At 33.5% G+C, this 15896-nt stretch overlaps 1 protein-coding gene across 1 annotated transcript; it reads left to right on the forward strand.

Moving 5' to 3' along the window:
- The first annotated feature begins 893 nt into the window (after window positions 1–893).
- LOC122094397 (lysine histidine transporter 2-like) lies at window positions 894–7695 on the forward strand. Its single transcript, XM_042665187.1, has 8 exons — window positions 894–1042; window positions 4510–4673; window positions 4806–5189; window positions 6018–6411; window positions 6503–6608; window positions 7054–7145; window positions 7230–7298; window positions 7393–7695. Exons 1-8 carry the CDS (start codon window positions 995–997, stop codon window positions 7489–7491), a joined length of 1356 nt encoding a protein of 451 aa, XP_042521121.1. The 5' UTR covers window positions 894–994; the 3' UTR covers window positions 7492–7695.
- The last annotated feature ends 8201 nt before the right edge of the window (window positions 7696–15896 follow it).

Genomic DNA, 15896 nt, shown 5'->3' on the forward strand with positions numbered 1-15896 from the left:
TTTTGACTATCTCAGCGTCCTTGCATCACGTGGCTTGCCAACTACAAGCCAAGGAAGTACAACTTTTCCTGGTTTACTAAATTGGGTATGTCCGTCATTTATATTATGAAATATTTTTGGTCTGTGATATATAGACATTGGTGTGACGATGATGTTTACTAATAAATAAATAAATAAAAGAAAAAAAGAGGTGATGATCAAATTAATTTTGAACTCATGGATAGATATATGTTTGTAGATCATTCCATAAAATTCAGATGTATGTTGATGATTATATCAGTCATTGGTGGGCTTAGGCAGATTATTATTGAAGCTAAAAAGTATAAGTTTTACTCGTAAATAAGATCATCATTATGATCATGATTGAAGGTGTAGCAAATCAGAAGTTAAAAAGATACAAAAAATAATGAATATCACAAATATGTAAACATACAGTTCAATAAGATTGTTTACTTTCACAATGAGATGAGAGAACTCTCACTACAAATTTATATTAAAATCTAATTAATAAAATAATTTATCAAAATATCCATATAAGAATAGATTGAATTTAAAAAAAAAAATGTTGATATCATCATACCTCAACAGAGTTACAGAAGGTTGTGTGTACACAAGTAGTACTGGTGACCTGGAGAATAGTTTCTAGTTTGTTCCTTTGAATTAAGAAGATATTTCAAAAATTATCAAGCAACTTAAAAAATACTAGTTAATTATGAATGTGATTTTTCATTTTTCCCTTTATTTTAAGTAAAAAAGTAAAGACACAGTTCATGCCCGTTTAGTATGGCCCACCTAATTAACAAATGTGCAATAAGAAACTCAGGTCCCACAACAAAGAAATCTTTAAATACCTGATGTCTCTACACCATTTTCTACCCAGACCCCAAGTTTCACCACTTCTTCTTCTTCTTCTTCTTCCTCCTCCTATTAATCTCTATAAGTATCTTTCTAGTTAAATTTGTCTTTCCCTTCCCCTGTAATTCTTTTTCAAGCCATGGGAACCCATAATGAAATATATGATGATCAGAAGAATTCTTTTGAGGTAAGGTTTCTCTCTCTTTCTATCTCCCTCCCTCCCTCCAATTGTTTCCATTCTCTTTTTCTTCATTGAGTTCTTATGATTTAATTATCCCTTCCCATGGTTTAGCGTTTGGATGTGTTAGCTGCTATGATATGATATTGATTGAAAATTGACTGAGTCATGGTTGGGGTTGGGTTTGTATAACACATATATTTGTAGACACATTTGCAGCAAAGGTGGAGTTTCTACTTATTCTTTCCCTACAAGTGGGTGCTGGTTTAATAGGCAACCAATCCGAGTTTTACAAGGATCAATTTCTACCACTTAATAATTTATAGAGGATCCTCTTTATGTGGTGATGTCCTCACATGGGATCCTATCGTTTTTAGGGTATCAGAGGATGGTCAACGGTAAATTAATTGCTTTGACTCGTGGTATAGATACCGCTTGACAGGTGGGATACAATGTGGGGAGAGTAACTCCTCTCTCCTTGTGTGGAGTTGATCTAGACTCAGGTTACATTGACTGCTAATTGAAAACAAATGGAGAGGTTTCACCTTTTTAATTCCCCACCCTATCTAAGGCAAATGGAATAAGCCAAAATCAGTTGAAACCTTAGAAAATATATATTGAAGAAAAAATAAATATTTTCACAGATATATGATATTTTAGAATTTTAATTCAAAAGATTCATAGATCTTGTTACACTAGGTAAATTTATTGATTTTTTTTTCTATTTTACTGATTATAAGAAACCAAAAAAAAAAAAAAAATTTTTGAAAAGAGATGAAGATGAAATTCCATAGTCAATAGGTTATAGGAATCAATATTAATCAGAATAAGTTCTGTCGACTCTGATTCAAAATAGCAAATTCCATGAATTCTTATCTAATATTTTAAAACATAACTCCCTCAATTCTCTTGAACCTTAGAAGAATGTGATTTTTTTATATCTAATTTTGAATTTCTATAACTTTCTATTTGATTATCATACAACTAGCTTGGTACTTTTTATGGATTAATTATAATAGTATTTTGAAATTACAAACCAAGTTCCTGTCTCAGTCATGAAGGTTGATTTCACTTTTGTCACTTTTAATGCCTTAATAAAAGGCTACTAGGAGTCAGGACTTTAGGTCTTAGAAGGAAGATTTATTATTTATTTATTCGATTTAGGTAAACAGGAGTAGGATTGAAAAGGGTTAAAAATTTCTGAATGACTTCTATAGATAAGACATGAGGTCATGGGCTATGGTTTGAGGGTGTGAACCCACCAAATCCGTTTGACCCAACGACAAAAATATAAATTATAATATATCATATACTATACTTAAATAATAGTGACGAAATTTATACCTTTGCACAGGAAAACTTCGGTTGAGATTTAGTTAAGATTTTTTTTCTCTTATCTGATGATGGCAATGCCGAAGGTAAATAGATTGACATTTGTTTTTAGTATTAGGCTGTTCTTAAAACTGTTTTTATTATTTTATTCATTCTTTATTATACTTGCTGACCTTAAGCAACAGAAAAAGATGAAATTTATAGCTTTGTTTTTTAATTTATCTATCTTATTTTGCATTAGGTTTGGAATTATTCTTTTAATTTGTCATTTTATAAAGAATGTTTATTCAAATTTATCTTAAATAAGTTAGGAAAAAGGTTCTCCGAGCTATAGGGATCAAGTACGCTAGTAGATCCGTGTCTCTCTCTCCTCCTCACATAAAATGAACTTGTGGCACTTTAATGTATGTTACTTTTCTATCGCACCTCATTGGTGCGCTCCTATATATATATGTCGATCAATTGGTCAAAGAATCCTCTTCCAATATGTTATATGACATATATCTAACATAACTAAAACTCTATTTGAACTAAAAATGGACATATGAGAAGGTTAGGCTGATCAAATAAACCTATATCTAACCATATTAATTGGAATAACAATATTTTTGTAAAATAATAAATAATAAAATGACAAATTAGAAATCCAAATTCCAAACCTAGGGTAAATTTTGTTTGAGCTGAAATTTTACATTTAAGTAGGGATCTTGGGTTTTACTTGTCTACAAAATTTATGCATATCCAATCCACCATTCGACATTCCAATTCAAATAATTCTGTGGGTTGGTATGAATTTGTGACAAATGCAATTTTTTCTATTAGTATGTTATAGTGTCACTTTTATATGGGCTTGTTTATTCATCTTTCTAGAAATTCGAATTAATTAATTCAATTGAATTACATTATGTTGTAATTAAAATTTGAGAGAGAGAGAGAGAGAAGCATTTTTTTTTTCAAGACCCACCGAGGGTAGTGCCAATTTTGAATCATGTTAAAATTGTCTTAAACCTAAACTCGGTCCATCTTTTAATCATGTTTAGATATGACAACCCCAATGATGCAGATATAGTACTACAACATATTAAATCAAATGTCAAATTAATTCTGCTTCAATGGGCAATTTCATCATCTCACATTTATGTTATATCACTTTTTCTAAATAAAATTAGGAGCACAATTCCATCATGCCTCTACATCCGTAACTTGATCTATCACATCTATTATTATCAATCAGAACCTCAATTAATTTGGTGAATATACTGTCTATATCAACATTTATTTATCATCAAAGTTTTAAAGTTATCTATTATTCCTATGTTCAAATAGTCATGCCTGATCTCCTACAACCCAGACTCTAAATTTTGATTCTGTTTTTCTTGGATGATGGGTCATATAAAAAATTATCATCTATATTTCTCAAGGAATGGGTGTTGGTGTTTGTGTCCTGTTGATCATTTATTAAGGAAGAAAATATTGTTTGAACTGCTAATTAACATCCAGGCATACCTAGTTAGACACATTAATATAAGCAAAATTTACCTACGCCTTCGACATGGCCATCAGCAATGGAAAGAAACAAACCAAAAAACAATAACAAAACTTATATCTAGAACACCATAATCTCTCTTATATTACATTTCCTGAAATACTAATTAGTACTTGCTTCTAACTCGCTAGGTGCCTTTATTTATTTATTTTTAGATGAATTCATTGGACAGTTGAAATTTGAACTTAATTAGAGTTATTAGGCAAGTGAAAGTATTACTATGGCTTGCCATTTTGTGTCTTTATTTAGTTAGTTTACTGTCTCTCTCATAGACGTGTAAACCCACTTGAATGTAAATTTTGAGATTTCACCGAAAAAATATTTTTAATAAATAAATATATAAATGTAAATTTTGAGAAAAAAAAATGTTAACACCTTAATGGATGAAAATTAAGAGAAATAAATCTAATTTATTAATTAAAAAAAATGTCAGAAATCAGCTATTAGTTTATCATCCCTTTCATTCTCCTACATATGAACATACTCACCATTCTCCTGAGTTTTATTTGTTTTTGGTGTTTAGATCTAACTTTCTCCTCCTTTTTTTTTTCTTTTTTTTTTCCTTGGGGTGATCTTTTTTTTTTGAAAAAACCCAAAGGTGCAGAAAGAGGGAGCAGGGAAAGATAACTTCGTAGATGATTGGCTTCCCATATCTGCTACTTCACGGAATGCAAAATGGTGGTACGCAACCTTCCACAATGTCACTGCCATGGTTGGTGCTGGTGTCCTCAGTCTTCCCTATGCCATGTCCGAGCTTGGATGGTAACTATATATATTGCATATTCTTATCTTAACCAAAATTATATATTCATATTAATAATCTGATCAAAGCCAAATTAATTAAATTAATACTTGTTAATTTTTGGGTTTTTAATTAATTATTGTTTTAATTAGGGGTCCTGGTGTGGTTATCCTTGTACTATCATGGGCAATCACTCTTTTCACCCTATGGCAAATGGTTGAGATGCATGAGATGGTTCCAGGGAAGCGGTTTGACAGGTACCATGAGTTGGGTCAATATGCTTTTGGAGAAAAACTTGGACTTTGGATTGTGGTACCTCAGCAATTGATTTGTGAAGTTGGAGTGGATATAGTATACATGGTCACAGGAGGGACATCACTGCAGAAGTTCCATGACCTTATCGTCCCCAGTGGCCCAAAAATCAAGCTCACCTACTTCATTATGATTTTTGCTTCTTGTCACTTTGTTCTTTCGTTCCTTCCCAACTTCAACTCCATCTCTGTTGTTTCTCTAGCTGCTGCAGTCATGTCCTTGAGGTACTTGTCTAACCTCCTTTTTTTCTTCCTTGCTTTAATTTTTCATACTATCGGTGCAATAGTAAGGTTGCTCCATTGTGACCAAGTGGTCATTGGTTCAAGTTAAGAAACTGTCTCAATACTACCCCTTTTGTCCGAGTGATAACTCGAGCTTCCACTATTCTATGTTAAAGCTTCCATCTTAAAACCAATTGGCTTTAAGTGGGGTGGCCTCTTGTGGCTCTTATACAAGATAGGTTAGTTATCCACATTCGATGTGGGACTATCTCAATACTACCCCTTATGTGCAGGCCTCTTATGGCTCTGTCTTCGTGGGTCGAGCAAAGAGCCATCATCAACGGAGGCCCAACGTACCCACTTTGATACCATGTTAAAGCTTCTATCTTAAAACCAATTAGCTTGAAGTGGCGTGGCCTCTTGTGGCTCTTATACAAGGTAGTTGATTACCAACAGTCGATGTGGGACTATCTCAATATTCTGATAAAGATAATACAAAACATTTTCAAGGCCCACACCTCTTACGAGGTAGGTAACACCCTATATAGTGTTTGACACATTCCAATATAGAAAAACCCTAATCCCCAAAAGTATAAAAATACCCCTATTGTAAATGATTCTCATACTTCGGAAGAATCAAGAGTACTTCTTGGATTAAACTACAATCAGGCTTCACCAATAGCGACGATTTGTTAAATTTACATGCTCATGTTGGAGAGTTTTGGGTTACTGGTTAGAGTTTTTGACAAGAAAAGAGGTAAAGATGAAAAGCATTACGAAATTTAGCAACAAATACAAATATTGATCTATGCTCTTGTTGTTGCTTTATAGCTATTCTACAATTGCTTGGGCTGCTTCAGCTGCCAAGGAGGTTCAACCTGATGTGCAATATGGGTATGCAGCCACAACCACTACAGGAACTGTGTTTAACTTCTTAAGCGCCCTAGGTGACATTGCTTTTGCCTATGCTGGGCACAATGTGGTGTTGGAGATCCAAGCAACAATCCCTTCTACACCTGAGAGGCCTTCCAAGAAACCTATGTGGAGGGGTGTGCTTTTTGCCTATTTGGTCGTTGCCGTATGTTACTTTCCGGTTGCAATTATCGGCTACGCGATGTTCGGCAATGCCGTGAACAGCAATGTTCTTATCTCACTATATAAACCTACATGGCTGATTGCCATGGCTAACATGTTTGTGGTTATCCATGTTATTGGGAGTTACCAGGTGCACTTTCTCTCATATCATTCTGTGTATAACTATTCCCCTTATACATATCATCTGATCAATTTTCTTCTTATTATTTTTGTGAGTATAGATTTATGCCATGCCAGTGTTTGACATGATAGAAACTGCATTGGTGAAGAAATTGCATTTCAAGCCTTGTTTTAGACTTCGCTTCTTTGCGAGGACCTCATATGTTGGTGATTAATTTCTTACCTTAATATGTTAATTACGTTACAAGTATGACTTTGAATAGAGTAGAGAAATATAAATTGTCCCACACCCCATTGATGGGGATGACGTCGGAGAGTACAGCTGGATAGAGATCATCCAGGCTCGAGAAATATATATGATCTTTGTAGTTGTCCCCTTTGGGATTTTCTGTCCCCTCTTACCAGATGGGGTAGAGATTCCTAATGGGTGACACTCTCACCAATGTGGGGAGAGAATCCGGACTCATCCCTTGTGAGATGTTTAGATAAAACTCTTGTGCACCCTCTTCCTTGAAATGGATTAGAAATCTTAAAAATAAAAAATAAAAAAAAATAAAAAATAAAAAAATAATAATAAATTAATAAAATAAAAATAAAAATAAAATTTTTCTTTTGCTTGGTGCTCATTTTATTTTCTTTCTTTTAAGTGCAGCATTTACTATGTTCGTTGCTATAACCTTCCCTTTCTTTGGTGGACTTCTTGGATTCTTTGGAGGATTTGCTTTTGCCCCAACAACATACTATGTGAGCTTAAATTTCTTTCTTCTTGTTATGTTGAATATATATTAATTGAACTATATCTTACCCTTTATTGTAACTTTTGATCAGCTTCCTTGCATCATGTGGCTGGCCATATACAAGCCCAAAAGATTCAGCTTATCTTGGATTGTAAATTGGGTAGGTGAATAAACTAAAAACGAACTATTAATGCTTTCCTATCCTTGGTGTTTATGGCCTGATAATGAGCTTTTCATTTATGTTTGGTCTGTAGATCTGCATAATACTTGGTATTCTGTTGACGATCTTAGCACCTATCGGTGGACTTAGACAGATTATTGTTGATGCCAGCACCTACACATTTTACTCGTAGATGAAGATGATCATATTGGTACAAGCATGCAAGAGAAGGTTCTTTGTAAATGATAATCAAAAAAGATGATGATGATGATGATGATGATGCCAGAGATGACCATTGCTGCTTATCTTATTAGACACAAGGTTTATGTTTCAATGAAGATCCATTTAGTTGGTAAACTTTTATGTATAAGGAATTAGTTCTGCACAATTTATTGAATATGGGAATGTTGGAAATTTTTTTATATGTTGATAAAAATTCTCTGTTTGTTTGTTAAAAAAACAAAAAACAAAAACCGGAAAAAAAAAAAACAAAAATACAAATTAAAAATTAAAATTTATTTAAATTTTGTAAAATTTTCATGCGAGAAATTTTTACTAGGGGGAGCACACATTTTTTAAATTTGGTCTTGGCAGATTTTAAGTGAATTCAACTAGGGGTGTCAATTTCAAGCGCACACCGGTAGAGCCCGACACGTCGATGGGCCTCTTGACTGGCCTGACCCATTTACAAGCTCGACTCAGACCGACGCATTTAGCCTAACTATTCGTCTAGGTATTTTCATTTTTTTGCGATAGAATAGAGTATATATTGATATTTTTATCAATTATTGACTATAATTAAGTGTAATATCTTTTCAAAATTGTTGATGATTTAACAAAATAGATTAAAGTATATTAAATCTAAGAAAAGTAAAGACCATTTAAGGCTTTATTGGTATATTACCCCGATTATAGCCTGATTAAAGCCCGAAACCTGACTGAGCCCTACACAACACCGATCGAGATCGGTCTGGCCTGACCGTTGACACCCCTAAATTCAACTGTAAAATTTTCTCTCGTAAAAATATCGAGGGAGAAAGAATGTTATCCACTTGTGTTTTCCACACCCATGATCCCCTACTTAAATGTCTAGGCATGGAGAACACAAGTGAACAACTTTCTTTCTCACAATTTTCAATATCTCAGGGCACCCTTTGTTGCCTTAGATAAATGACATATGACCTATTTATCTATTGAAAGCATAAATGTTTCAATAAAACTAAATGCGAAATGAAATTTGAACTTACCTCACAAGATTGACATCTTGCATGTCTATCCAACACAAATCGTGTGAACGTTTGTGCCATTTAGTCACCTCTCCATTATGTGTATAATCACTAAGAGCTGCTCCATAAGGTAGTTATGGTCTAGGGTTTCTTAGACACTAGGATGCTTGTAGTGCATATTTTAACTGTGACCAAGGCCCTTGTAATACTCTTTCCTCCATTGCAATAAACAAGAGGCGGTTACATTTCTACCACTCCCAATGGCTATGGGTGTTTAAAGACCAATAGCTATGTCATTACAAGCCAACGGTTTCATCTTAAGGAGTAAATGTTGTTGATGTGAAAAATTGATGCAATTCTCCATGGGAGATTGCTGAACTCGGATCGGGAGAGGATAAACAGATTCAAAGAAGCTTATTCGGATACAAAATTTTCAAAAAATGAGTGATCTCAGTAAAATAAGTATGACTTACTGAGTATATCTTGGATTGAGATGATTTTAAAACCAAACCTTCAAGGACTAATGGATTTATAAACTTTGTACAAGTAGAGGTATATGCACTTGACAAATTCTGTAATTGCAAAGAAATAAATGTTGATACATATTGGGAAGAAATGCAACTCTTCTAGGATGATTGCAGCTCCAATGGGGTCTTGCAACTATTCTAAGATGCCAGGATGATAGGGAAAGCTCTTACTTTTCAAGGAGTGAGTGAAATTATTCAAGGTTTCAAGGGAGAAATCTTCTAAGTTCAAAGGAAATTCTTAATTAGAGCATTGCAATTTGTTAATCAAATTTACTTAAAAATTCATTTTTCTATGACATAGGAGTTGAATACTATTTATAGTCCTAAAAAAATTATAAATGACTTATCAATCCCATCAACCTAATATAGTTGTAGCCAGGAGTCTTCATTAGGAATCTTTGTTATGGCCACCAGTGGCAAATCCATGTTACATTCTCATGAGTCTTGTTTTGCAAATATTCCTCCCAATTAGTGATAATGCCCATGATGATCATCTAAGCTAATAAAACTCATGTGCTCCCTCTTCCTTGAAATGGGTTAGAAATCTCAACCAAATAATAATAATAATAATAATTAAAAAAAAAAATGGTGCTCTTTTGTTTGGTGGTCATTTTATTTTCTTTCTTTAAATGCAGCATTTACTATGTTCGTTGCTATAACCTTCCCTTTCTTTGGTGGACTTCTTGGATTCTTTGGAGGATTTGCTTTTGCCCGAACAACATAATATGTGAGCTTAAATTTCTTTCTTCTATATTAATTGAAATATATCTTACCCAACACAGTATCTTTATTATTTAACATTAACTGATGATGATCTCCCTTTTAATATGACTTTTTGATCAGCTTCCTTGCATCATGTGGCTGGCCATGTACAAGCCCAAAAGATTCAGCTTATCTTGGATTGTAAATTGGGTAAGCTAATAAACTAAAAGAGAACTATTAATGCTTTCTTATCCTTGGTGTTTTTGGCCTGATAATGAGCTTTTCATTCATGTTTGGTCTGCAGTTCTGCATAATACTTGGTATTCTGTTGACGATCTTAGCACCTATCGGTGGGCTTAGACAAATTATCATTGATGCCAGTACCTACACATTTTACTCATAGATGAAGATTGATCATATTGGTACAACAAGCATGCAAGAGAAGGTTGTTTGTTAATGATAATCAGAAAAGATGATGATGATGCCAGAGATGACCATTGCAGCTTATCTTATTAAACACAAGGTTTATGTTTCAGTGAAAATCCATTTAGTTGGTAAACTTTTATGTATAATGGCTCCTTTGTATTGAATATGGGAAATGTTGGAAATTTTTTTATATATTGATAAAAATGCTCTATTCGTTTGTTACTTCCTTAAAAAAAAAATATATATATATATATATATATATATATTTATATATACTTTTTTTAATAGGGAAACCACACATTTTTCAAATTTGGTCTTAGCAGATTTTACGTGAATTCAACCTTAAAATCTTTTCTTGCAAAATTTTCAAGGGAGAAAGAATGTTGTCTACGTGATTTTTCTACGCCCAAGCACACGGGGGTTGTGAAAAGATGCCCTTGCGCCGCCAAACCACCCCATGGGGCTACTAGGCATAGAGAACGGAAGCGAACTTTCTTTCTCCCAATTTTCAATATCTTATACTTGAGGCACCCTTTGTTGCCTTAGATAAATGACATGTTTTAGATCTTTGTTTTTTAGCGTTTCACATCAAATCCTAATTAGTTCTCATACAGATAACTAGAACATGATACCAAATTAAAACAATAATAATTGGATCAAATCGTAGATGATTGATTTGTACCTTTCACCTAGTATGATGAAGACGATCAATGCCGGTCACTCCCAATTTTATCTCTCATGGCTTTAGATCTTCTACAGCCCCTTAGACCTCCTTGGTTCTTTCACTTTAGTGATAAAGTAGGTGATAAAGTGGGAAAGAGTGAATAATGGTTGTAAGGACCAAAAACCCCAGTATTTATAATAATATCCTGTACCCAAAACCCTAAACCACAATGAGTTGGGCCAACATATCCCTAGAACTAAGAGTGGACCAAACCAGTTTTTGCAACTTGACTCTCATCTATTTAATCAACCCGAATAATTAATTAAGCTCATAAATCCAACAATCTCCCACTTTGACTACATTAATTATAAGGATGTCTTTTAAATTGGTGTGGCTATAGAATTTCATTACATTAATCACTCTTACTGTGATTCAGTTGAAAAATCACTCACATCGAATAACAGCATAAGTACACATCATTATACGGAACTTTATGTCATTGCAAACATAAGTAAATTTCTCAACATGAATCTTTGCGGGATATTAATATAGAAATATTGGCATATCCTTAAATAACATTGTTGTCATTTCATGTAGGTACTTATCTGTGATATTAACCTTTACTATGACAAATCGCCTTTGATCTGAGGGTAATATTTAACTGTGGTTTTCTACTTATAAACAGTGGCAAACATTGCCTTTGAACTATGGCAAATACTACCTTTTAAACTGTGGTAATTATTGCCTATAACTAGGTGTGTTAATTCCAGGCCCCCACCAATAGGCCCGATTGAGCTCGATACATCTATGGGCCGACCTAGACCTGCCCGATTAATAAAAGCCCGACACATTTTTAAACAGGTAGTACATGATGCAGCCGTCTAGCCCGATAGGCTCCTGACCAGCTCGACACGTTTACAACCCCAACTTGAACTGATTCATTTAAGCCTGACCTAGCCCGATCCCTTTAATATTACTTGCATTTTTAAAATTTTTAATACTAGTTGTATTTAGTGCCAAGGCTATGTAATATATATCGTTGAGATATTGGTGATTGTTATTTGAACATTCAGCTTTTCAAACATAGTTTAATTGATTTAAACTTACTCAACTTGGGTTGCGTAGGCATAGTTTAATTGATTTGAGTTCTGCTGGGTTAAAGATTGAGTACCTTAGTAACTAAGTTGCTTCCATCTTTGGCTTAATCCATTTTAACTATGGAATCTTTCTTTGTTATTTTGCCTCATTCTTTTAGTATTCATTTCAAGCACATTTAAAAGACTAATTTTAAAGAAGACCCATTTAAAGCCCGTTTAAAGTTGAATAAGTCTATAATCCGATAAAGCCCATTTATAGTAGCCCGATAAAAGTTCGAGACCAATCGGCCCGATTATCAACCGTACCATGCCCACGCTAGCTAAGCCCGTTTAGCTAAATGGACGTTCACGGTGCAACCCTATAAATTGACCAAGCCCGATTAGGCCTGATTGAGACCGGCTCGGACCGATCAATTGACATCCCTACCTATAATTGTGGAAAACATTGCCTTTGAACTATGACAAGTACTACCGTTTAAACTGTGACAAAAATATTATCGATAATTGAGGCAACTACTGCTTATAAAACAAGTTCAAATAAAATCATAAAGTAATTAATAAATGGAATAACTGTACATAATATAAATGCTAAAATATAATTGTAATCGATCAAATTGTACACCAAAACATATGGGCTAAAGTTTCAAGACCTAAACAAGTAATCAACAAAAAGCAAAGCTCCCACTAACCAAGTATTTCTAAAACTCAATAATACTCATGTTAGAAACATGATCTTCGAACACTTCCATTAGAAAAGCCTTTGTAAGAAGTATGCCAACATCCTGTCAATGACTAAGAGTTATAACTGAAGATGAATTCCTATTTCAAAGATTCACTAGTCCTCTTATTTTCTTGTATTAAATCTGAAAAGAATACTAACTTTCAAAAATTCAATCACCTTTGGGTAAAAGAACTCTTAAGTCAGTGTCTTCTAATATGTGAATATTTATTCACAAACCTTTATGACATCACCTTTCGAAAAATGTCATCTTTACTATCAAGAAATACACAATTAAATTAAATATTCACAAACTTTGATGACATCACTTTTGGAAAATGCCATATTTACTGTTGAGGAACACAATCGAATTGAATGTAACACTTTGGTGGATTTTACTCAATCTTATCAATTTTTTTTCCATTGGAGATATATCTATGAGTACAGGAACATGCATTTAAATGTGTCATTAGGACAAAAAAAAATCATACAAGAGTCATAGCCGCAACTACATTTCTATCCTTTGAGTTAAGAATGCAGCAGTCCTCTTGTAAATCCACATTTACTGGGAAAAGAACAATAATTTTTGAAATCCCCTCACCTTTGGGCTTAGAAACCTCTAGGTTATTGTCATTTTCTTTAACTTGGGAGACATCACATTTTGGCAAATGTCACCAATTTTGTTATCTTAGGGAAAACCATGGAAGAATAAAATATGCCACTTTAGTGGATTCCGCCTTACTCTTTCATGGTTTCTTGAAAATATATTATGCATCTAAGCATGTACGGAAGCTTACACCCAGTTTAATTTTAACATATTTATTCATCATAGGATGTTCCAAAAATTATATGTAAGCACAAAATGCATTAATTTTATACATATGTGATTCATAAATAACATTCAATATCATGGTAATAATAAATGAATGCCAAAACATGCATAAACAAGAATATAATTTTGAAGCCGCTATTAAACAAAGACAAAACATTATAATTGTTCCAAAAAAGTTATGGAACAAAATAATCGGGTCTCATTTTTTTTTGTACTGAAAGTAACCCAGAACATTGAACATCCTCCCATTGATCGAAGCATATAAAACATTTCAAAGTACATAAATACATCCTCCCATTGATTTGACCAATTAATTTTTTTTTTATCCACAATATCCTAAGTATATGATAAAGTGACATCATGATGACCAACGGTATTTTATAATTCACAAGACCTTGGGACTAAGGTTCTAAAACTTGAAAACGGTTATGTGATCGCTCAAAGCCGATACCGATCAAACTGACGGTTCTGTTTCCCTTAAACCATGTTTGGAATTCTCAATTGAATTGGTATAATTTTTTTTTTTTTTTTTTTTTTTTTACAATCAACTTCAGCGATTTTTTCTACGGGTTTTCCGACTATCCACCAAAAAACCCAAATGTGTAAAAAATATGAATCACTGGGTTGGGTTTTCATGTTGACCCTACCAATTCGGTTTGACTCGGAATTGGTCCAATCATGATTAGTCCCAATATGATTTGGTTCATCTTAGTTCGGTTCTAGTGTGGTTTGCCTTATGGTTCAAGTGAACCCTTTATTGGGTTTTAATTTGATTTACAACTGTTAATGGGCCTAAGCCCATTATTCTTTTAAATAAAAACTACTACGTCCAACCCAAGCGTTTAACTAAACTATGACTAAAGAAATAACGGTATTAAAGTAAAAGCACTTACATGATATAACAAAACCCTATCTAACTTTTCCATCATCTCCTACCTTCTTTTCTCTTTAGCTGCCATGAGTTGCAGGTTTTTCTTTCTTCTTCTTCTTCTTCTTTTTTTTCAATATTTTCATTCAACCATGAACCAAGGATCAGGGCCAGATTCAAACCTGATCCTGTCAATCGATTGACCCAATCTGCTTGGTCCATCTCAAACTGAATTATCCTATTTGAACCGATTTGATTCACCTTACCATTGGTTCAATACTTAATAAGAAAATAGAATATACAAAAAGAATAAACAAAACTTTACCATGACAAAAGTCTTATCGTACAAGAAAGTTAAGGACGTTTCCAAGATCGAATCTCCTTTAATTATTTAAATAAAAACAATCTAACCCGTTAAGGAACTATTTATTACTAGGTTTCTGGATTTTGGAAATCGAACTACTTTATTCTATAAACACTTAAAATATCCTTATTTATTTATGACAAGGTCATTCAAGGGATGGGAAATCCAGAACTCAATGGATAGCACCGATAACCATGCATGCCATTCAATTCCTATTGATGGTATGAACCGTTCATCCTTCTATTTCTTTGCAATTATCATTTTATTAATTTAATAATAGAATGAGGAATCAAGTGGTGATATACTTTTTCTTCGCAACATGCAAAAGGAGATAGTTGCAGAACTCCAAAATCCAAGAAGTACAACGGACTTTGGTTGCTGGTACCAGCATGAACCTCTAGCAAACGAACATTATTCTTCGTTTAAGTTTAAGGCCGATAACCACCGCAATAAGCAGCAATATGGAACCTCTCATAACGCAAGTATTTTTTTTTTTTATTGAAAAATTAATTTCAAAATCAGGCCGAAACAAGAAAAGAGAAGGAAACGGCAAAAACGAATTCATCGTTCAAAATTAATCATATGAACGATTATGGAGCCATTCGAGTTTTATTAATCGATTCTAGCTCCATATAGATGGATCTGGTACCACTTGTTAGATATATATATATATATATATATTTAGGGTTTCACATTAGACCCTAATTAGCCCCTTAGACATTCTTTACTGTAGGATTCAAAACCTAATATTTATAATATTGTCCTGCACCCAAAACCCTAAACCACAATAGATGGGTCAGTAGAATTGAGAGTGGATCGAACCAGTTTATGCAATTTGAGTCTCACCTATTTAATCAACCGAATAATTAATTAAGCCCATAAACCCAACAATATGACATATGTATCTATTGAAGCACAAATGTTCTAATAAAACTAAATGTGAAATGAAATTTGAACTTATCTCACAAGATAGGACATATTGCTTGTCTATCCAACACAACTTGTATGAACGTTTGTGCTTTTTTAGTCATCTCTCCATTCTGTGTTAATATATAATCACTAAGAGCTGCTCCACAAGGTAGTTCTGGTCTCTAAGTGTTTCTTAGACATTACACTGGCTAATGATGCTTGTGTAAGATTTCCTATTAGGTGGGCTAGCATAGTCAAAGATTTG

This window comes from Macadamia integrifolia, chromosome 11, assembly GCF_013358625.1.
Source record: "Macadamia integrifolia cultivar HAES 741 chromosome 11, SCU_Mint_v3, whole genome shotgun sequence".
Classification (NCBI taxonomy): Eukaryota; Viridiplantae; Streptophyta; class Magnoliopsida; order Proteales; family Proteaceae; genus Macadamia; species Macadamia integrifolia.

What these genes read in the sequence shown, in the direction of transcription:
- LOC122094397 (XM_042665187.1), top strand. Translation starts at nt 995, where the DNA reads ATGGGAACCCATAATGAAATATATGATGATCAGAAGAATTCTTTTGAG. An exon ending in TTGCCCCAACAACATACTAT is followed by an intron (nt 7,146 to 7,229) that starts GTGAGCTTAAAT and finishes ACTTTTGATCAG; the next exon opens with CTTCCTTGCATCATGTGGCT. An exon ending in TATCTTGGATTGTAAATTGG is followed by an intron (nt 7,299 to 7,392) that starts GTAGGTGAATAA and finishes TTTGGTCTGTAG; the next exon opens with ATCTGCATAATACTTGGTAT.